General features: G+C 47.1%; 8 protein-coding genes across 8 annotated transcripts; 5 read left to right on the forward strand and 3 right to left on the reverse strand.

The window, feature by feature from the left end:
• Positions 1–388: 388 nt before the first annotated feature.
• DFL_008554 (uncharacterized protein) lies at positions 389–2,656 on the reverse strand (the record flags this gene model as incomplete). Its single annotated transcript, XM_067638303.1, has 8 exons — positions 389–567; positions 653–1,319; positions 1,385–1,871; positions 1,943–2,040; positions 2,090–2,120; positions 2,194–2,203; positions 2,263–2,514; positions 2,587–2,656. 8 exons carry the CDS (start codon positions 2,654–2,656, stop codon positions 389–391), a joined length of 1,794 nt encoding a protein of 597 aa, XP_067486204.1.
• A 439-nt stretch (positions 2,657–3,095) lies between these two features.
• Positions 3,096–3,452, forward strand: DFL_008555 (uncharacterized protein; the record flags this gene model as incomplete). The annotated part of the gene is made up of 2 exons (XM_067638304.1): positions 3,096–3,374; positions 3,438–3,452. 2 exons carry the CDS (start codon positions 3,096–3,098, stop codon positions 3,450–3,452), a joined length of 294 nt encoding a protein of 97 aa, XP_067486205.1.
• A 475-nt stretch (positions 3,453–3,927) lies between these two features.
• Positions 3,928–4,551, forward strand: DFL_008556 (uncharacterized protein; the record flags this gene model as incomplete). Its single annotated transcript, XM_067638305.1, has 1 exon — positions 3,928–4,551. The coding sequence occupies one exon, from the start codon at positions 3,928–3,930 to the stop codon at positions 4,549–4,551; it is 624 nt and encodes a 207-aa protein (XP_067486206.1).
• Positions 4,552–5,688: 1,137 nt separating this feature from the next.
• DFL_008557 (uncharacterized protein) lies at positions 5,689–6,735 on the forward strand (the record flags this gene model as incomplete). The annotated part of the gene is made up of 3 exons (XM_067638306.1): positions 5,689–5,767; positions 5,853–6,315; positions 6,396–6,735. The coding sequence occupies 3 exons, from the start codon at positions 5,689–5,691 to the stop codon at positions 6,733–6,735; spliced, it is 882 nt and encodes a 293-aa protein (XP_067486207.1).
• A 293-nt stretch (positions 6,736–7,028) lies between these two features.
• DFL_008558 (uncharacterized protein) lies at positions 7,029–9,769 on the reverse strand (the record flags this gene model as incomplete). Its single annotated transcript, XM_067638307.1, has 6 exons — positions 7,029–7,321; positions 7,375–8,087; positions 8,140–8,549; positions 8,598–8,670; positions 8,723–9,408; positions 9,665–9,769. 6 exons carry the CDS (start codon positions 9,767–9,769, stop codon positions 7,029–7,031), a joined length of 2,280 nt encoding a protein of 759 aa, XP_067486208.1.
• Positions 9,770–12,565: 2,796 nt separating this feature from the next.
• On the forward strand, positions 12,566–13,918 carry DFL_008559 (uncharacterized protein; the record flags this gene model as incomplete). Its single annotated transcript, XM_067638308.1, has 7 exons — positions 12,566–12,589; positions 12,694–12,720; positions 12,789–12,797; positions 12,867–13,148; positions 13,208–13,358; positions 13,421–13,597; positions 13,653–13,918. 7 exons carry the CDS (start codon positions 12,566–12,568, stop codon positions 13,916–13,918), a joined length of 936 nt encoding a protein of 311 aa, XP_067486209.1.
• An 864-nt stretch (positions 13,919–14,782) lies between these two features.
• On the forward strand, positions 14,783–16,836 carry DFL_008560 (uncharacterized protein; the record flags this gene model as incomplete). The annotated part of the gene is made up of 6 exons (XM_067638310.1): positions 14,783–15,036; positions 15,155–15,493; positions 15,612–15,802; positions 15,882–16,041; positions 16,134–16,307; positions 16,386–16,836. The coding sequence occupies 6 exons, from the start codon at positions 14,783–14,785 to the stop codon at positions 16,834–16,836; spliced, it is 1,569 nt and encodes a 522-aa protein (XP_067486210.1).
• Positions 16,837–17,594: 758 nt separating this feature from the next.
• On the reverse strand, positions 17,595–20,038 carry DFL_008561 (uncharacterized protein; the record flags this gene model as incomplete). Its single annotated transcript, XM_067638311.1, has 6 exons — positions 17,595–17,887; positions 17,972–18,171; positions 18,235–18,317; positions 18,395–18,567; positions 18,625–19,081; positions 19,142–20,038. The coding sequence occupies 6 exons, from the start codon at positions 20,036–20,038 to the stop codon at positions 17,595–17,597; spliced, it is 2,103 nt and encodes a 700-aa protein (XP_067486211.1).
• Between the last annotated feature and the right edge of the window lie 715 nt (positions 20,039–20,753).

The following is a 20,753-nucleotide window of genomic DNA, read 5'->3' on the forward strand; positions in this document are numbered from 1 at the left end:
CTATGAATACTCGAGACCCCTTCTTCATTTTGGTGTTTTCTTTTTGAGGATGGCGAAATGAAATGAAATCTAAAGACAGACACACAAAAACGAACGCGAAAAAAGTTTCTATGGAAGAGAAACGGAAGACTTTCGTAATTATAACCTTTTCATTGTAGGTATTTAAATACTTTTTTTTAAGTAGGGTTTTATTGAATGGAAAAAAAGTGTATGATCTGGATGAAAATGAAAGGGAATGAATAACGGACGTCTTGGGTCATATTCGATCCGGCCGGAGCAACAATTCGATATAAATATTTTGAGGGAGAAGGCATTTAGACATCTAACCTCCATCTATTACGCTCTTTCGATGCGATCGCCTCTCTTTTATCGTATAAGGAGAAAGACATCAAGAACTACAAGAACACTGCATCCCAGCATCTTGAGGCGGTACATCCCCACAAAGTCTATCCTCCTCTGCCCACTCACTCTCAGGCCCCCAATGGTCTTCAAACGGACGTAACGACATGTCTAGTATCTTATGCAGAATATCTCTTTCTCCGTTCCTTTGGATGCGGTTGATCAATTCTATCATTTTAACCCTCCGTTAGTAAACTCCCACCGTAGATATATAAACCCACGGGACTGGAGTAAAGAAAGAAGAAACACATACCATCCAACACCCAGTTCTTCGGCAAAAACCTCGGATTGACTTTCTTCATCTCCTTCTGCCTCCGTTCGTCATCCAAGCCGCCTTCTTCCTCTTTCAGTCTTTCTCTCCACCCCCACAACCACTCCGCGATCTCCTTTTTCGCCTTTTCTTTCTCTCCGGCCTTATCCCTCGCCATCAAACCCGGCATATTCACCGCCGAATTCGCATTGAAGAAGTGTTCGGCAGCCATAATCCTACTATCCTCGCTTTCCATGTGGTTTATCGGCAAATCAGCCAGTCTCCTAAAGAAATGGTTGAAATCTAGTCCTAGTTTTTCCATCAAATCCAGTGCAGTGGTGAAATGGTTTTCCATATCGCTTTCTTTGGTGGCTTGGAAGCCTAGACGACGGGACATGAGAGTTTGGTAGGTTGTTATGAATGTCGATTTGTATTCCACACCTGCTCTGTCGATTATGGATTCTGCACGCTTCGTGAGTGCTTCGATTTGTGAGAGCTGGAGGCCTGAGGAGAGGTATTCGGGGGAATCGACGAGGGAGCCCAGGCCGAAGAGTTCGGCGAGGGATTCGCCGAGACGGACCATGTTCCACCAGATTATTGTGGGCTGGTTGCGGTAGGAGTAGCGGAGGGAGGAGTCGTCGTGGTTTGGGGTGAAACTCGGGTCGAAGTTCTTTCACCTCCCCGTCAATCAGTCCGTCCGCTGTTATTCTTTTATAAAGGGGGGGTTATACTGACGTCCATAAAACTAAAAGGACCGAAATCCAAACTCAACCCCAAAATACTCGTATTATCCGTATTCAAAACTCCATTCATAAACCCGTACGCCTGCCAATACGCCACCGTCTTCGCATTCCTCCTCACCACCTCTCTATAAAACAATTCATACCTATTGGGCTCTCCATCCGGTTCTCCGCCCTCCTTCTCGTCCCTAGGACCCCCCAGATTCTTAACACCGCCATAAACTTCTTCGATAGCATAATCTGCCAGTTTTCTAGTAAGGTTCCTGTCGTTTCTACTGTACGGAAGATCGAAAGTTCCGACTCGTAACCATGATTGTGCGAAACGGGTTACTATGGCGCAGGATTCGATGGTCTCTCTTTGGGCTTTTTTGGTGGGGAGGAGGGTCAGGGAGAGTGCGCGGGTGGTGGGGATGTTTAGGCCGTAAAGAGCTTCGGAGACTATGAACTCGCGGATCGAGGAGCGGAGGACTGCTTTGCCGTCTCTGCATGTTTCTCACCGATTTTTATCAGTATCGAGTCTTTGGATTTTGGGGTTTTGGGGAAGGGGGCATACGCAAATCGGGAGTAGGGAGTTGTTCCGGCGCCTTTGAGCTGCCATTCGTAACGGACGCCGGTGGAAGGGTTTGTACTTTCGAAGAGGCTTATCGCTCTCTGTTATTTCGATGTTAGTATTATCCACCAGCATTGCGGAAAGACGTACCCCATCGCCGAGTTGTCCAGCCCAATGACCACTATACACAAATACCCATCAGTTCAAAAACATCCCCAACTTCCCACCCCCCTTCAGGAAGAAATAAATCATACAATTGATACCCTAATAACCCATTAGCAACAAACTCCCTGCTAGTTTGGATAAAAACTGGGCAGACATACCTCCGTAACACTGCGCCCAAGGATAATGTTCCTCAAAGATTCTATTCCCACTAACCAACTTCCGAAACCCTTCTTCCTTTTCCTGCCCCCTCTTCAACCCAATACTGTCAAACGCAGCGGGACTGACCGCAAGTAATTCATAATCCGGCGTTTCTTCGGGTTTGATCCAGGTGAATGCCGCGCCTTTTACCAACCCCGGTTTCGGGCGTGGGTTTGACTCTGCGGCTTGCGGGGTTGGGACGTTTGGGTCCGCTTGATATTATTGTTATTCACGGTCCTTGTTTTTCACGTCAAGGAAGAAGATATGTCGGGAGGAATGCTTACGAGGCAGCATTTCAGTAAACGCATGCGACTTGGGAAGTTCATCCAATGTAGCCCCGCCCGTAGTCTCCATGTTCGTATAACTGTTACTCATCAAACTTGAAAAATTCCTAGAAAGTAATAATAACCGCGGTAATGCTCTAAAAATCCCGGTATCGCGGTGGTGCGTTGCTACTTGTTGGAATATCTGCTGTGGCGGAAACATGCAGCTCTTCCCTCTGGGGACGTTCAGGCTGGGCAAAAAGGTGGGCCTTTTATGACTGCATGTACGAAGGTCCGATATTGTTATCCGGATGGCCCACTATGGATTGTGATGCGCAGTTGTTATATGCATGCGGGATTGGAGTGCAGGCGCAGGTTTATAGCACGGGGTCGGGTTTATAAGCTGTGGCCGGTTTGCGCCAAGGCTGCGGGTTTGTAATGACGTTAACATCCTAGCTGTTTTGTCCTACGTGAGATTCGATTCTAGAATTCGAATTCGAATGCTCGATTACAAAGAATTACGAAGGAATATGTTGAATAAACAAATAGTATTCTTGAGCAAAGAAGAGTTTTTTGGGGTTTCCCTTCTCGATATATTCCCCCGCGTCGGTATCAGGACGCACATGGTGGCGCAGACGCAGGCGACGAGAGCTCGAGTATCAGACGACCTTTCAATCCTCGCTTCAAAAAATGCAACAGTGTCCGCACTTGCAGCTGGGTATACTACCGACGGAGTAGCTGCCTACCTAATTAGCCGCAAGCCGGACTCCATCAACTTGCTTCTCTCGCCTACGAGAGACGGTGTGCTGGTATGGATGAATGCTCTTCATGCATGAACTCGTTGGCAGGCCAAGGCTTATGACCTCGACAAGGTCGGCGTCTTTTAACGCTTAGCTTCCGACCTTTTTTCACTGCATCTGTCCGGTTTGTTTGTCGCTCGATAACTGGCGAACTTTGGGGGCTTCTCATACGGTCGACATGGAATCCTGTATTGCCGACTGGCTGCGCAGAGTGGCGGTTTTAGGGGGTTCGTATCGCGGGGTCAGAAGACATGGGCGTAAAATTCAGACCCTGCGCGAGAGAAAGGCTGCCGGTGTAGTCTTGCATGACTGTCCACCTATACGTCCTATCAAAACCTATTCATCGAGGCTTGAATACGAGATGCCAACGGACTTTTTGATACAATATCGATATCATGTTGAAGTTCAATAGACATTCGAATTGTTATATAAAGCTAGCCCCCCTTCCCTTCGATATATATCATTTACATTTCCGTTACTCGGCATCTCTGTCTCATCCTGTAGGCTCTAAATATCCATATATATATCTCCGATATAACATACTTCTGGGTAATCAATAAAAATGTCCTCCAACGACGACCGAGAAGAAACCCTCCTCCCCACCTACACCACTTTCCAAGGCAATAAAATCACCTCCCCAAACCCCTCTACGACCCTCACAGTCGGCAAACCCTTCCTGGTGACCTGGACCGACATAACCGGTCCCCCCACCTCCCAAAAGATAACCCTCTACCTAATAAACCACCTCGACCCCACCGCCAAAACCCCCGAAGACCTAAGCCGAGCCGGCCGGATCGCCACCGTCGAAAACACGGGGAGTTACAGATGGATGGTCCCCAGATCATTCGCAGATAGTAATACATATGTTATCGAAACGAGTTACGATTCTTGGATGGGGAATTATAGTTATTCGCAGCCGTTTGCGATCATGGGTGCTGGATTGAATCCGCCGACGGTGCCGGATTATTATACGAATGTGGGGTTGAATTGGGGTACTACGTGGCCACTGGTGACGGCGGTTTTGGGCGGGGTGGGGCTGTTGGCCGCGGCGGGGACGGGGTATTGGGTTGTTAACAGGAGGAGGAAGAGGGCGGCGGGGAAGAGGAGGGAAGAGGAGAGACGGGTGCAAGAGGTCAAGTTGGGAGAGATGGAATCCAGGGGGACTAGTGTGGATGGGAGAGTGTAACCGTTGAAATATGCATAGGGGTTTCGTATTTTATATTTGGCTTTTGAGAGTTCGCGATCGTGGCTTTTCGTACCTAATAATATTGTTTAGTCCTTACTTGGTCTGTTAGTTTTAGTCATATACATTGAGCTTCTGCAATCCTACCAGAATGATATCTTGGACCGAATCTACTGCCTAAAAGATAGTTAATAGTAAAGTCCAGCTTACAATATCAAAACATCACCATCGTCTCTACCAACGATGTCCTTCTAAATATCATGGCCTTTCCCCCATCGGCCTATGTGTTAAGGGATACGTTACCGGAGCCTTTGTAAAGTTACATCTGTGTAACAGACATCTAGGAATGTCTGTTTTTCCAGAATTCCCACATGGCGCCATACGTTTTATAATCTTTGCGTGACTCGATCTCATCATTTACAATGTGCCCTGGCAATGCCTGCATACCAAGTATATAAACGCCTCCTCGAGCTTAATTGATCTGCATCCGAGCGAGCTAGGATCGGTTGTGTAACTTGGACTCGAGACTGGTGTAACCTGTCACCCACTGGACATCCACACAACACCTTAACTTGTTGGATATTCCTCAAGCCCAACGAGAACCGACAAGGTTCTAACCTCGAATCTAAACCGGAAATCACCAAGCACCTTCTTAATTCAATCCGCCATACGTTCGGCAATCGGCAAGCCCTAATAGCTAGCTCTCAAAAAGTAGATTAGTAATTACCAGGTCAAACGCGACTCCCCAGAAGAGTGACGTGATAGCTCCCGGCCCGGATTCGAAAGATTGCGGGCTCCGTGACGGGGAACGAGGCTATAGTGTATTCGAACCACTCTTTTCTGAGGGCTAGGATCTGGATATAAAAAGACCGTCGGTTTTCCTAAATTTTATGCAATTGGGAGCTAGCTACCATAGGATTCGATTTTTTAAACCATCAAGATCTTTCGACACGCTTGGGATATTGGCGCAGCGATAGAGATAGAAGTTTAAGGCATGGGAGCTTCCAGCTTTTGTTAAGAAAACCACAGGTTTATATTCCACGAGTTCTAGTTCTTCCCTCCTCACGCTATTACAATTTTCGTTTTTACAAAGGAATTGGAAACTCACAATCGACGGCTACTCGACAAGTAACCAGAAAAATGACAACCGTTCCAACTATTAAGCTGAACCATGGCGGGGTTGAGATACCCGTCATCGGGTACGGTCTCGGAACCGCCCGTGAGTACTTTCCAAAATATATTCACATACTTCGAAATTATATCAAAAACAAGGCGCACTAACCTCCATAATCCAAACCACCCAGATTTCAAAAGAGCCGACAACCCGACCCTCGACCCCGCCATCACCGCCGCCGCCCAAACCGCGTTAAATGCAGGCTTCACCCACCTCGACGGCGCCGAAGCCTACCGCAACGAACCCGAACTCGGCATCGCCCTCTCCTCCTCCTCCTCCCGAATCCCGCGCTCCTCCCTCTTCATCACCACAAAACTCTACGGTTCCATTTCCTCCCCCTCGCAAGCATTATCCGCATCTCTAAAAAAGCTTGGGGTGGATTATGTAGATTTATATCTAATCCACGCACCGTTTTGGGATGAGAAGGAAAAGGGTATAACGATTGAAGAGGCTTGGAGGGAGTTGGAGGGATTGTACGATAAGGGGTTGGTGAAGGCCATCGGGGTTAGTAATTTTGGAGTTGAGGATTTGGAGAGGATTAAGAAGGTTGCTAGGGTGCCACCGGCGGTTAATCAGATCGAGTATCATCCTTAGTACGTATCACCCCCCCTCGTCATTCTTCATCGTTCATATATATAGCATGCTGATAACTTTTCACATGGGAAAATAACAGCCTCCAAAACCCAGAACTCAAAGAATACCATAACAAACATGGAATAGTAACGGCAGTCTACGGCCCGCTAATCCCAATCACAAAGGCTACACCGGGTCCGTTGGACGGCGTAATCGAAGAATTAAGCAAGAAGTATAACAAATCAGCCACGCAGATACTCTTACGCTGGGCGATCGATGATGGGAATGTGGTCATTACTACTTCTTCGAAGGAGTGGAGGATCAAGGAGGCTCTTGCTGTTACGGAGTTTAAACTCGATGACGAGGATGTGGAGAGGGTTAGAACCGTCGGGAAGGAGAAGAGACATAGGGTTTTTTGGACGAAGGAGTTTAAGGAATAATGGGGTTTAAGCCTTGTGTAATGTAGACCGATAGATTTTGGTAGGTAGTGCCCGGTTCCCTCCGATGATTAGACTATTTTCGTTTCTTCAGACTTAGATCAATAGAATTATGAGAATTCGAATAGCCATGCCAAGATTGATAACATCTATTTGATACTAAAAAAATGATATAAGAACTGAAATGCTAGTATTAATACACCCCCCAGAATTAAGTTGAAAAACTTCAAAAATGTCACCATCTGATGCACCCTCATATATCTAATCCACATCCCGTCTTTACAACCCACCCTGGCTCATCCTCTATCTGATCGATCCTCACCGGTAATCAATGGTCTATAATCACTTGGACGCCGTTCTTCCCGTCTAAATATCCCCTTAACCCATCCGAATATACCGGACTCTTCATCCCTATTCTTTCCGTTTTGCGGGAACGGATTGGTAATATCCAACGTAGGCACCGGGCTCGTCCTACCCTCGTTATTTAACAACGATCGTCCCGAAGGAGTCGGAGCGGCTGATCCATCGTTGAATAGTATCCCCATGTCTTCCAGCGTAAGGCCCTTGGTCTCAGGGTAGAAAAAGTAAACTATTAATCGTTAGCATAAAAGTCCAAGAAACTAGGGATAATTCGGAACCCACCTAGAATAAAACTACACACGCAGAAAAATGCATGAATAAGGTATAACCGCCACTCCACCACCTCCTGCAAGATAGGAGTCAACTCCCCAACCAGCCAATTAAACGCCCAATTAGTAGCAGTCGACAACGAGGCTCCCTTGGCTCTAATCGATAACGGCAAGATCTCTGGTGGGTACAACCATGGAATAGGTCCCCACGAGTACCCGAAGAACGCATTGTAAATGATCACAAATACCACCACGAGCGTTGGAGTCGACGGGATACGGATGTACATGAAGTACGATATGAGGGAAAGGGATATTGCCATGATTATCGCTCCGGAGAGGAGGATTTTTCGTCTTCCCCATCGGTCCACGAGGACCCATGGTGGGACCGAGGCGGCTACGTATACTAGCGCGTTGATGCCTGTCATCAAGAGGGCGTCTCTGCCTTCCCAGCCGGCTTGCTCGAAAACCAACGGGGCATAGTAAGAGATGACGTTGATGCCGTTGAGCTGGGCGAATGCTTGGGCTGACATGGCGATGAACACTCTTCGACGGTAACGGGCGAACATGTCCTTGTATGATCGTTCGCCTTCTTGTCGTTGGAGGATAACTGACTCCTTGATGTCTCTGAACTCCTCCCGCACCCGCTCGTTATAAACGTCGCCGCCGCCGTGGAGGTTAGCTAGTACCGTGAGACCGTCTTCATCGTGGTCGTTATCCAGTAGCCATCTAGAACAGGGTCGTTAGAACTGGCCGAAAACATAGATCCTGCTTTCCTTACCTCGGTGATTCGCAAATAGCTAAAGAACCAATAGCTAGCAGCGAGCCCATGACAACCTGCATCGAGAGCGGCAGCCTCCAAGACCAGTCACTAGGAATCGAATAGCAGAAGTAATCCATCCACACGCTCGAGCAATAACCGACAATATTGCCCGTAAATTCCATACACGCAAGTAAGCCTCTATTGTGCGACGGAGATATCTCGGATTGGTAAACGGGAACTATGGTCGATAAAAGACCGACTCCGACGCCTGCTATGATTCTTCCGATAATCATAGTGCCAATACCGATCGAAAATGTTTGAAAAGCGCCCCCGATGACGAATATCATAGCGCCATATAAGATTGTTCGTCGTCTTCCAATGATGTCACCGATTTTTCCTACCAGGATGGACGAAAAGAATGCACCGACCTATGTAACGGGTGAGCGATTATCTAGCTACTATTGTTGGGTTTTTACCTCAAGGATTGCGACCATGGTCCCGATTTGGGCGGCTGTGGGGTTATTGAAGTACGATTTGAAATTGTCTCCACTAGACATATTAGCGACCGAATATTTGGAGATGTAAGTGTCGCGTGACCTACGTTAGGAGGCCGCTCATCACTCCTTGATCATATCCGAATAGAAATACTCCCAGACTCACAAATATACTTGTGAAGTATAGAAGCGGTTTCCCCGTTAACCCATACATCTTGTCCGATTGTCTCCCACCGGTTAAACAAAGGGATATTAATCTTCCAACAGCTGTCGGCCTTCTCGGTTCCGGTTCAGGGATCGGTATATCCTTCCTTCGAATTCGTGTTCTACGGCTCTCCGTGTACTCTTCGTCCTCGTCCTCGTCCCCGTCGTCGGCGTATCTGACCTTTTTAGTCTTCTTCGACTTTCCCTCTTTTGTGAGATGTTGCTTGACCGGATCTTCGTCGTCTGGCGCTTGATCCGCTATGTCACCGGTATCACTCCAAGAATCCGAACCATCGGATTCGGATGTATATTCTGAATCTCGGTCGCCGTGGCGGTACTGACTACCACCTCCTCCTCCGGCGACAGACGACCGGCCAAGTAACGAAGTCTCCTGTTCGCGAGCTTCGGCGTGTTTATTGCCAGCTTGACTTCTAGATGAATTGCTTGTTGGGAGTTGTCGGAGAGGGATGGTAGACGGGGGGTTGCGTGAGGACGCAATCTTGTCGGTTGTGAAGGTTAAGCTTAAGCCACGCGGTGAGAGTATCACCGGACGAAGGCCCTTTTTCGACGGGAACTCTAGTGCTCTGAACTAGATCCCACCCCTTTCTCAGCCGAAGGAAAGTCCTCCGAACAAGTTGGCTCCCCGGTTGTGTGGTAAGCGTAACCACGGTTTTTATCGACCTGATGTAAAGAATCGGAAGATTTAAGAGGGTTTCCCGCGCGGGTGGGTGTATGTGGGTTTATATTGTGTCTCCGGAGAGGGATAGTCTACCTTGGTGGTTCTAGTTCCGATGGATAGCAGGCGAAGTATGTTAGTGGTTACGTGTATGCACATGTGTACGTACACCTGACCGAGGCGTTGAATATTTCGAAGAATGTCTTTGGGTTTGTCTTAGTTGTCCCCTTATTGTATTGTTTGAGTCTCTCGGGTTCGGCAGAGATGGGCGCATGTTTTGATCAGATGTACCAGCAGCTGGTGTAGATCGGAATCCACTCGGGACAATGCTCGGGGTCCACTAAGTTATTACTTAATATCTGGCAAAGAAGAAACGAACTCCGGGCCAAGAGGACAACTCGTGATGTATGATTCCATGTTATGCGTCTTGTTTCTAGATTATCTTGATATCGATAGTTAGGAAATGGGATGGTAGTTAGTTTGACGTGAGACGGGACGAACAACCTCCTACGTAATTGTGCAGAGCTCAAGGTCGCTCACTCGGACCCTGACCATCGTGACTGTGGCTGGTGTCAACAAGCCACATATCACTAGCCACATATCTCCACGAGAACGGGAAGCAACCACTCGGATACCACAGCTCTAAGATCTCGTCGACGGGTTGAAACAACCGTATTTTCACAAGCGCTTAACCTTATATGATAATGCCAGGCGACTTTTTTCTCTCCCCTGCTTCGCCGCTATCCGAACAAGAAGGGATTTAATACTATAGAAGTCGCTGATATAGCAGGTAATATACAAAATGCAAAAATTTCAAATGGCCCCATCCCTGCGAAGCTGTATACTTGCGACCAACTCACCCGCCCCAAAGCTTGCAAAAGAACCTATATTTGGGCGTCCGTGGGGAAAGATTCCCGACTGAAAAGAAAACAGATTAATTCTAGACGTTCTGTGTTAGATTGGGACATGGACATGTATATTATACATGTGCGATTTGAGGCTCCTGTGAAGATATATTTTATAATACCGGAAGGATGGACGTTGTCATCCCGCGGCTTTCGAGCGCCAGGCCCGTTCTACCTGGTCTTTTGCTGGAGGAATCCCTGGGCATTTCTGCCACAATCCAGCGGTGTGCTGCCTGGACATCCGTTCGTGATACTGGGCAGGGTTCTTGTTCGCTTCAAACAAAGCCGCCCCCTCCGTCCTCATTTCCCGTGTGCGGGAATCGTGAGAAATGCCTGATGACCGCTCGAACCTGTGAATTTGCTTCGTCTGGTCTTTTGACCATGGGTAATTTCATGATATGGATAATAATGACCCCATTTCCCGAGAACCAAATGATCAGAAGTCTGAATTCAACTGTCCGCATGTGGGCGTCCACTCGTTATTAGTCTCATTCGATCCACACATTCGTTTCTTTACAGCCGCATCGATCTTTGAAAGATTGCTGGATAACAAAAATACCATTTCTACCCGACTACCATTCAGTAGCAACAATTCCTCGGTTTGTTCTGTTGTGATAGCTATTGGATAGTCTCCGCCAGCCGTTGGATACAGCACACCGGTGTGTCAGGTCGACTTTTAATTGGAGCGCCCTTCGAGTCCATTCCTTCGATCCCATCCGCCGATTTTGCTCGATATCGCCTTGACGGCCACTCATATTCCTGCATTCCATTCAAGTGAGTATAATACGCATTGCATCCCTCTTTCGTATACCCACATATAGTGGGTAGGAAGAGGAGAAGTGTATTTTATTTTGAAATCCCCAGCCCTTCGAATATTCCCGTCCGTTCGTTAGAGTAATTGTGCCGGCCGACAAACGGTCGCATCAGGTTCGTCTCACCATTGCAGACCTGCATCTCTTCCCTCTTTTTGCTCTCGCTCTCCTCCACTTCCTCTTTTCCCCTCCCAACACCGTTAGAGTTTCTTCACAGTTTCCGACTCTTTTCGAGAAGTTCGCTCTTCTCGACCCAATTGGTGGAGGTCGCAGCTTTCGTGGACTTCGGGTCGCCGCCTCGCTTTTCCAGCGCTGGTCATTGCATCGCTGTTGGTCCTGTGCTGTCTGCACCGTACCTGTTTTCGCCCCTTAAGTCGAAAAAACTCGGGACAAACCTTGCATACGTCTAAACAGGGTCGACGTAGACACGGACACCCCCCATAGACGTTGAAGAAGTAGTAGTAGAAAAGGTATTTCTTTCTGATCTTAGAACCTATTCCTGTGGCGGTGGATCTGGATATCATAGCCTTCAAGCTTGATCCTGGGAAACTGTTTCTATTAATACAGAGAAGGTTCTTGTTCTTGCGTTTGCCGTCTGGTGTTCGTGGTAGACATCTCGTTATTTTATTCGGGAAGGCGAATCGACTGTTACGTACTGACAGCGCAGAGCGGCCACACTATACCGTTTATATTATATCATATTATATCACACGCGTCGACTTTTTTTCCTTTCTCTGTCTTTTTGTTTCTTGAGATCTCTCACTTTCTCACGTGTAGACTTTTCAGAAGACTGTCGAGGCTGGCCGACAACGTGGAAGCCATCCGTCCTCGATTAAAAGAGCGAATTTTTACCACCTCCTCGCTTTGCTCTATATTTGCTCTGCTCTCTTTCCCTCTCTTCCTCTTTCCGCATCGCATCGCCAATTTTTTAATTATAATTTATTCTATTTTCTATTAGTGCATTGCATTGTCATATTATTTCTATTTTATTTTATTTCGTTTCGGTGTTCGTTCAATATTATTATCAGCGACAGTAAGACATCTGACAGCCAGGCCATTAACAGCTCTCATTTCTCGCAGTACAGCCTCTTCGCTCCTTCCTCTTCGCCTTCCACCAGCCAAAACCAACTCGAAAATTATTCGCCCAATTTTCTCCTTCGAATATAATTAATTCCCAACACCATCTCTTACTCTTACTCTGCACCTCCTGTCAGCAGCATCATCATCCGACCTTACATCTGCTACCCTGCAATTGATCGGTGTTTTTTTTTATATTTATTATATCGCCATTAAAGTTCCTTGTTATTTGTCTGAGCTTCCGCTGGAGTCCTCGATCGGGCCGGCGACGATACAATGTCCCAATTCGGAAAGTTTCATGTACGTAGCCCGATGCTCTTCGCTGCATTCCACTCCATTCCATTTTGTCGCTGTCGCAATGGGCGAAAATTGCTAACGATCGTCATTTTTTTTTTTTACTGTAGGACTTTTGTCGCGATTCAACACTACCAGTAAGCCCTATTATTTTTACTTCAGCTGTGTGGTTAATCTGCGACATCGCTAACTGTTGTGTTTCTAGGTTTGTCCTGTAAGCCAACATCTCAGACACAGATACATCTCCTTACCCGTCCGGATGTTTATCTGACATATATTATAGTTATTCATCCTCACTAGCGACAACAGCTCTATCGGCACCTTCGAACCTAGCTGCGAGCTAAGAGGCTTCCAAGTCAACGGCAACCCTCTAAGGAATCTTGGTTCGATAATATTATGCGGTTTCGCACTTGTTGCTGTCACCTACCTGCTATGGAGATCCGAAAGAAAGCAAGCTGCCGTCGGTCGGAGAGAAATGCAAATATTCCTGATTATGTACGGGATCGTCTCGATTGCTGAAATATTCTCAGTGGGAGGGTTTATCACGAATGCGATAGTGCTAAAAGTATGCTACGACGAACTTGAGTCTCACTCTGCTAGAATGCTAACTTATTCCACCTCTAGTGGTTTTCGTCGATACACGTCGCAGCGATAGCAACGACATGTTGGATGCTGCTTCTAAACGCGATCGTTGGGTACCAGATTCTCGATGATGGTACTCTGCTATCTCTGAGTCTTTTTCTCGTTTCGGGCGCCACGATATTCATCGGCACAGGTGTGTCCGACCTCTCTTGAGACAAGATCCAACACGGACAAGCCCTAACACTTCTGACTTAGGTTATATCGCTCTCGATACCGGATTTGATTACACCGGCACATTCAAACCCGATGCCGACTTCAAAAACTATGGACTATACGTCCTGTACCTAATTTTCCCAATCGTCTGCTTGGCCGGCTATTTTATTCTTGAGAGCATACTTGTGCTCAGAGTACTCGGTGAAACTCGACCGATGTGTATGTCCCTATTGAATACTCATAATATGATATTCAATACTAACTTTTATAATAGTGCTTCTAGCAGGAGCGGCTGTACTCTTCGCCATCGGACAAGTTTTCACATTCGTCATCAGCGTGCATCTCTGCAATGCTGCGGACGGAAGAATCGACGGTGCCCTGTTCGAAACCCTATTCACATTATTAGCCGTGATCACACTGTGGGCCTTCTGGTCGAGCATCACAGAAGATACATGGATAGACGAACCCCTAAACCCCTCGATGTCGGACGCAGGGTACGACACACATCGCTCCGGGCGATTCGATTCTCAATATGCCTGAGAAACCAACCGAAAAAGTGCGCTTGTAATTAATATGGCACTGTTGCGCTTATTATGAAATTCTTGTTTATTAATTGTATCATCTTTCTAACTCTCATTTACATATACCCCTGTTTCTGTTACTTTTTTATTTATTTTTATTTTAACTTTTCTTATCGCGGGCTCTTTTGCTTCGATTCCTTTTGCGTTCTGCAAATGAAGCTTTTCCGCATTTTTTTTTCTTCTTCTCCTTTCAGTTTTACCTTTTTATTCGGGGTCCTCCAATTTACGGAGGATATTCGGATTCGCCTCTATCTAGATGACGGATGCGAGAATAGACCTGGGTTTATTATTTTTATACACCGGATTCCAGGGTCATATATTTCGAAATAACTTCCGCGTCTCCCACACTCTCTTACACACCAACCACCACAACATGCAACAACATCATACTTTTGGGTAAAAATATATTTGTACCACCCTCATCAGCGTTAAACATCAGCGTTGGGCGGGGGGGAAGAGGAAGAAGACGAATTGATAATGTTAATGAAATGTTCACTTTTTATTTGCGGACTACGCAATGCATACCTTTTTTTTATTTTGTCTTTCGATATAAGATAGCTACTAGCTCATACAGAGTATGTATATAGAGTGTTTACATATCAGTAATCTATTAAAAGACCTTTAACTGGATCTTTGTATCGGCTTTGGCTCCACATGGCTATCGATATCGCCTTGTGTCGAATTTCGATACTGGGCTATAACGCCTCACCGCCACCAACCTCACCTGTGGCATAAACCAACACCAAATCCGCCAACATACCCAACCTTTCTCCCGAAAAACTCACCGCACGTGCCCACAAAGTAATAAAGTGTGGGAGACAAAATGGCCGACTCGGACGAGGACTTCGTCCTCTCGAGCTCTGGCGATGACCGTCCAAAGGCTAGAGGAGGCGCAGCAGGTTCTTCCCGCCGCTCGACACGTAAATCGAAAAGGGCGGACGGTGCGCCGGCGCCTGGCGCGACTAGACGTGAGAAGTGGGAGGATATTCAGAGATCTTGGGATAATGTTGTCGAAGGGGCCGATGGGAGTATTGCCGGGACGGTCATTGGGCTACTCGAGGCTACGAAGCGGAAGAGGTAGGCTGGCTCTCTTTTTCCCCTCCCATCGTGATATGCATCTTGTATGCATCTATATGCATAGAAAGTCACGATACCTGTGAAGCACTCTAGCTAACAAAAATCTATATATAAAAAGACTCCTAAGGGACACAACCCCGATCCAACGCGGAATAATCCGTCATCTGGTCTTAATCCTCGACCTCTCCTCCGCCATGTTAGAAAAGGACCTCCGACCTACTCGGTTCCTCTTAACCCTTCGTTACGCTCGCGACTTCGTAACGGAATACTTTGAACAAAACCCCATCAGTCAATTGAGTATCATTGGCATGCACGATGGGTTGGCGTTGAGGATTAGTGATATGGGTGGGAATCCAGCGGATCATCTGACGGCGCTGCAGGAGAAGGCGTTTACGGTTGAGCCGAAGGGAGCGAGCAGTTTGCAGAATGCGCTGGAGATGGGGAGGGCGGAGTTGTAGTAAGTCTTCCTTCTTTTCCTCTTCCTTCCTTACTCCGAGTCCCTCTACTGCTTTGGGGACACGAGAAGATGACTCGGGAGTGGGCTAACGGTAGAACTTTTGGGAGGATGGATATAGCCACACACCAACCCACGGAACCCGTGAAATCCTTCTAATCTTCGGTGCATTATCCTCATCCGACCCCGGTGACATCCACGACACAATCAACTCGCTCGTAGAAGACAGGATCCAAGTACGAATAGTAGGGTTAGCTGCACAAGTCGCAGTGTGCAGGGAATTGGTAATGAAAACCAACGATGGAGACGACTGTAAAGAGCTCCCCCTCCTCCTTTTTTCGTACATCTGCGATATCAACGAAGCTTTCTAACAAAAATATATGGAATATAGCCGCCTACGGCGTCATCCTCGACGAAGGTCACTACCGCGAACTCATGATGGCAGCTACGACCCCGCCGGTTACAAGAACCGAACAAAAAAGCGTACCGAGTCTCCTCATGATGGGGTTTCCGTCGCGAACCGTTGAAAAACATGAATCACTTTGCTCGTGGTATGAACATATATGCCCCCCGCTTCCTTTGTATAACATACAGTTACATATCAGCGTAAAAATACTAACAAAAAGTCGTATTTCTCCAACAGCCACTCAAACCTAACAAAGGGCGGCTACATCTGCCCAAGGTGTACCGCAAAAGTCTGCTTCTTACCCACGGAATGCCCCTGTTGCGGATTAACTTTGATCCTATCCACCCATCTCGCGAGATCTTATCACCACTTGTTCCCATTGAAGAATTGGGTAGAAGTACCTTGGTCAGAGTACGTGCCTCAACCCCCCATGCCCACCTAACACCACCAAAGCACAAAGGATAGCAAGATTGACAATATTTCAAACAGAGCACACACCTCGACCCACTGCTGGTCCTGCCAAACCCCCTTCCCAACAAACCAATCCCAAACCTCACCCATAAAAATAAAAATCAGAAAACCAAGTGCCGCAGCAGCAAGTACATCAAACGGCACTGCCGCCCCGGAAAAAGACCGCCAACAACCCTCACTGCTCCCACCAACCCAACGCTACGCCTGCACAGACTGCAAAACCCACTTCTGCATCGACTGCGACATCTTCGCCCACGAATCAATACACAACTGTCCGGGCTGCCAATCCCTCTCCGAAGAAAAGATCAAATCCCGCGCAAACATGTGGCCACCGAGTACTAAGAACGGGGATATAGATTTGGCAGCCGTTGGACCAACATTGAGTATGAGAACGCAAGTGGCGGAAGCCACAAGGATGTTGGAAAATTCAAAGATTGCGCCGGGGTCGTCCATGGAGGTCGATAACTAGGGTTTGCATTTTTATATTTTCTTCATCGATATCATTGTATCCCGACTCTGGTATAAATTTTAAAGGGAAATGAATATTAACATATCATAGCAGATTGCGAAGCATATGGGGGTTGCATATTACGGCGTTCCGGTAGGATTACGAAAGGGTTTTGTTCTGGCTCCGCTTTTATATACTAGACTTCAGACATACTAGACTTACCTTTCTACTCTACGAATTAGACAGGCCTACATAGCTTCTAAAAGTATTTACTACACTACTTATATACTACGGAGCTGAAACGTATTAATGATCATTGAATCCGGTTTACACGTGTTCCATTCCATTGCTTGTATTCCATAAGCTAAAGGACATGCCGACAACTATGTCAAGGTGGCTTCGCTTTTTGGTTAAGGTAGAAAAACATAAAGACAGAGCATGCAGAGGATTTTGAGGGGTGTGATGGAGCAGACAGGGCTGAGATACAGGAAAACATTAAACGCCGGGTAAGGCAGTCGCAGAAGAACAAAACCATATATGGTTGGATACCCAGCATATTCGTGGATAGTGGTAATAGCTGCGAAAAGAAACAACAGAAACGAAATAGGTGCTCGTCAGGCTTGCGTGTAAAACAGAGAGAAAAGGTTGCTGGAATCGATAAGGTAAAATGCGTTATAGTTGGATATAAGAATCCCAGCATGAGTAAAGAATAAACGTACGTAATGTTCCCTCGTCCGAAACATTATATCAGGGCAATAATATACGCGAAAAGGAGAAATTTAACGATACCCCTTCCAATGATTTCGATGACCACTACCGCCAGAGTGCATGTGATGTTGTCCTCCATGGCCGGAACCGTGAGGGCCACCGCGGTTGGAATTCGGATTTTGTTGGCCGGTGAAGTTTGCGAAGTTGTTGTTGACGCAAAGCATGCCGACTCGAGACCCGAATTTGCTACCGCGAAGAGATACCATATGCTTTCGAATATGGCCGGCCACGAACTCTCTCTGATGCATCGGAGCAGTTCCAAGAATCAGCTGAATCAGGTAGTTGCCATATTGATCGCTGGCGACTGTAGGAATCCTAGTTAGCAACACAACTCTGTTTCTAGAATCCAACATTAAATGAGTGAGATAGGAAGGCGCTTGAAACTTACTATCGATGATGGGAAGGCGTGGGCGATCCGGGCGCCCTTCACAAACACGCTCGAGGTAACGTTCAAGGAATCCTGGAGCAACACTAGACTTCAGGCATTTCTCGACGACCTTACTGGCGTACTGGTCCATGCTGTACTCGACAGCGTTGTGAAGAACCATGTCAAGAGCGAGGCTTTGATCCCTTGGGGCACCGTGCTCGCTATTGAGGATCCCTAGCATCAGTCACTGGGAAGAGGGTGAAAGAGAAGGAGACGATTCTTACCATATGTGCTGGACGCACCAATTGCCGAATTGTCCTCGGGCAATCATGTCAAGGTTGGCAAGAACTTCGTTAACACAGGGTCGCTGCGAGATGGTCGCGTTAGCAAGGCAATCTTACTCAAGAGCTCGAAAGCCGATATGGGTATAGAATATATACATACCTTGTCCTCCTCAAGGCAATTCTCGAAGATGTTCTGAACCACCAAACTGCCAGTTTCGCCCATGGCGATCTCAGGCCACATACCTGCCAGAGCTTCGTTCATGAATTTCATGATTTGTGGTGGGTTTCCAACCCATCGAACCTCGAACAACTTTTGCCAGACGTGGCAAGCATCTAGGAAGAATATATTAGCCAGGCCGATAATTGAGAATTGGGGAAATAGTAGCTTACATCGATGCATGACAGTCTCGGGGATGCGATGCAAAAGCTCCTGGATGATCATAACCTTGAAGGGCTCAGGGACGGTGTCCAAAGCGCGCTGGATCACATGGCATCCGAAGGCATCCATGCTTAGCTGAACGGCTCGGTTCTTTATAAGCTTCGTCATAGCCTCAACGTGATAAGGCTCGCCATATTCGAAGCAACGTTGAACGAGAAAGTTACCGAACCGGTTAGTCATGAGGGGGAATGCCTTGTCAACGATAACATTAATGATCTCGATCTTGTGTTCGGGGTGATCAGAATCCTTAAGCTTATGTTGGAGGAACACGGATGCTCCTTGGTCATCCTGCATGACGACTCTGTCAACGAGATAGCCCCAATCGCAGGTAACACCTCGTTCCATCAACCTCTTCCAGTTGGGGGACTCCGTGGAGTTACCGTACAGGTTGGCACCCAATCGTTGAGTCTGCGCATCCGTTAGCTCTAAAACTTTGGGAAGGATATTTGATGGAACAATGAAACCTACCGGAGATGAATTGGGCGACTTTGGCCAGTTATTGTGGTTCCCTCTGAACCCAGACGAATATTCACCGTGGCTGGGCTGGGGGTACCCACCAGTATATGGCATTGAGCCGCCATAGCCACTGGACATGGACATGCTATTCATCGAGCTAGATGGTGTGTTTCGACTAGGAGCCGAATTCCAGGATGTAGCGGAACCATTGGGAACAAATGGCGGGAAAAGGGGACTCGGAGAGAACCCTTGGCGGACAGGTGTGGTATGGAAACCACGTCCGGGAGCAGAAACTCCTCGACGATAGTCGTTGCTACCAACTTTCCAGTTCTGAACGGCGTCTTGTTCTGGAACTGATCGGTTGTAGCCCTGACCGGTATTTGTCTGCCAGTATGGAGGAGCGAGAAGCCCATTTGATCCAGTCGGAACGGATTTTGGCTTTTGGTCCCACATAGGAGAGCTGGAGTAACCTTGGCCACTGGGGGGTGGGGAGTGGTGGAAGATACTCGGGGCATTATCACCTCCATCATTCGGCAACTGAAGGGAAACTCCTTCATCATTGTAGAAATCGGCGTCAACAGCCTGGGCGAAGGTATGCTTATTGACCTGTTCCTGGATGAAGTCGTTGTCGCCTGACTCATACAAACCGACACGGCTGGCTGGAGAGTTATTCATACCCCCGCGACGTCTGTCGAAGGCCGACGAATAATCACGGTTCATGTTGACAGAGCCGGATTGCATGTTACCTGACTTGTCATTTCCCAATCGGAGATCAGTAGCCTCCTTTTGTTTGGAGGCAAGTTCCATTTTTTGTTCTTGGATGATTTGCTCCTGGATCTCGAGCCGAGCAAGCAACGAATCTAAATCCTCGGGGCGTTGGGCCTTTATGTTATTATCAGATTCGTCCATTACTATTCAACTAAATTAGTGACCTGTCTAAAAATATTGTAATATTCTGTAGAATTCGCAGTTAAGGTAAAATCGGGGGGAAATAGGGGGGTAGTTGTGTGGTTGGTAGGTTGGGAAGAAGAAAGGAAATAAATTGGGATAAGAAAGATTGGATGAGTTGAGAAGTTGAAGAAGAAACATACCTTGTTTCGAGACAGGACGTACTAAGTGAGGTAATCTTCGATATTACCTTCTATATATATATGACGAAATACAACCTATCATCAACCAACCAACCAACCAACCAACCAACCGTCAAAGACACAGCTGTTAGCACCAAGACAGCCTAAATGCAACGAATGTGACCGAATGCAAAGAGTGAGGAAGAATAGGAAGCAAGCAAAGGACGGTAAGAGCAAAACTGACGAAACATTGTAGATGAGATTGCTGCTAACGGCTTTTGTGTAGGAGCTAATTCCCAACGAGCTGGCCCGAAGCCATCAAAACCATCTAGAGGAGCTCCAAACGAAGCACCCAGAAGGAATCGAGGAGAGACAGACTACCTGCAGCTCATCCGAGCCGGGTATGAGAAAAAAACACACGGGATACAACCTACAGCTCGACAAAGTGATGCTTGGGATGGAAATATTGATGAAATGATGGGAAAACTTACGTGGAGAAGCTAGAAGCTAGGAGGTTTGAAGGAAGTGGGGTTATATAGGAGGAATTGGAGCAA

Source organism: Arthrobotrys flagrans (genome assembly GCF_004000055.1).
Source record: "Arthrobotrys flagrans strain CBS H-5679 chromosome Unknown unitig_1, whole genome shotgun sequence".
Classification (NCBI taxonomy): domain Eukaryota; kingdom Fungi; phylum Ascomycota; class Orbiliomycetes; order Orbiliales; family Orbiliaceae; genus Arthrobotrys; species Arthrobotrys flagrans.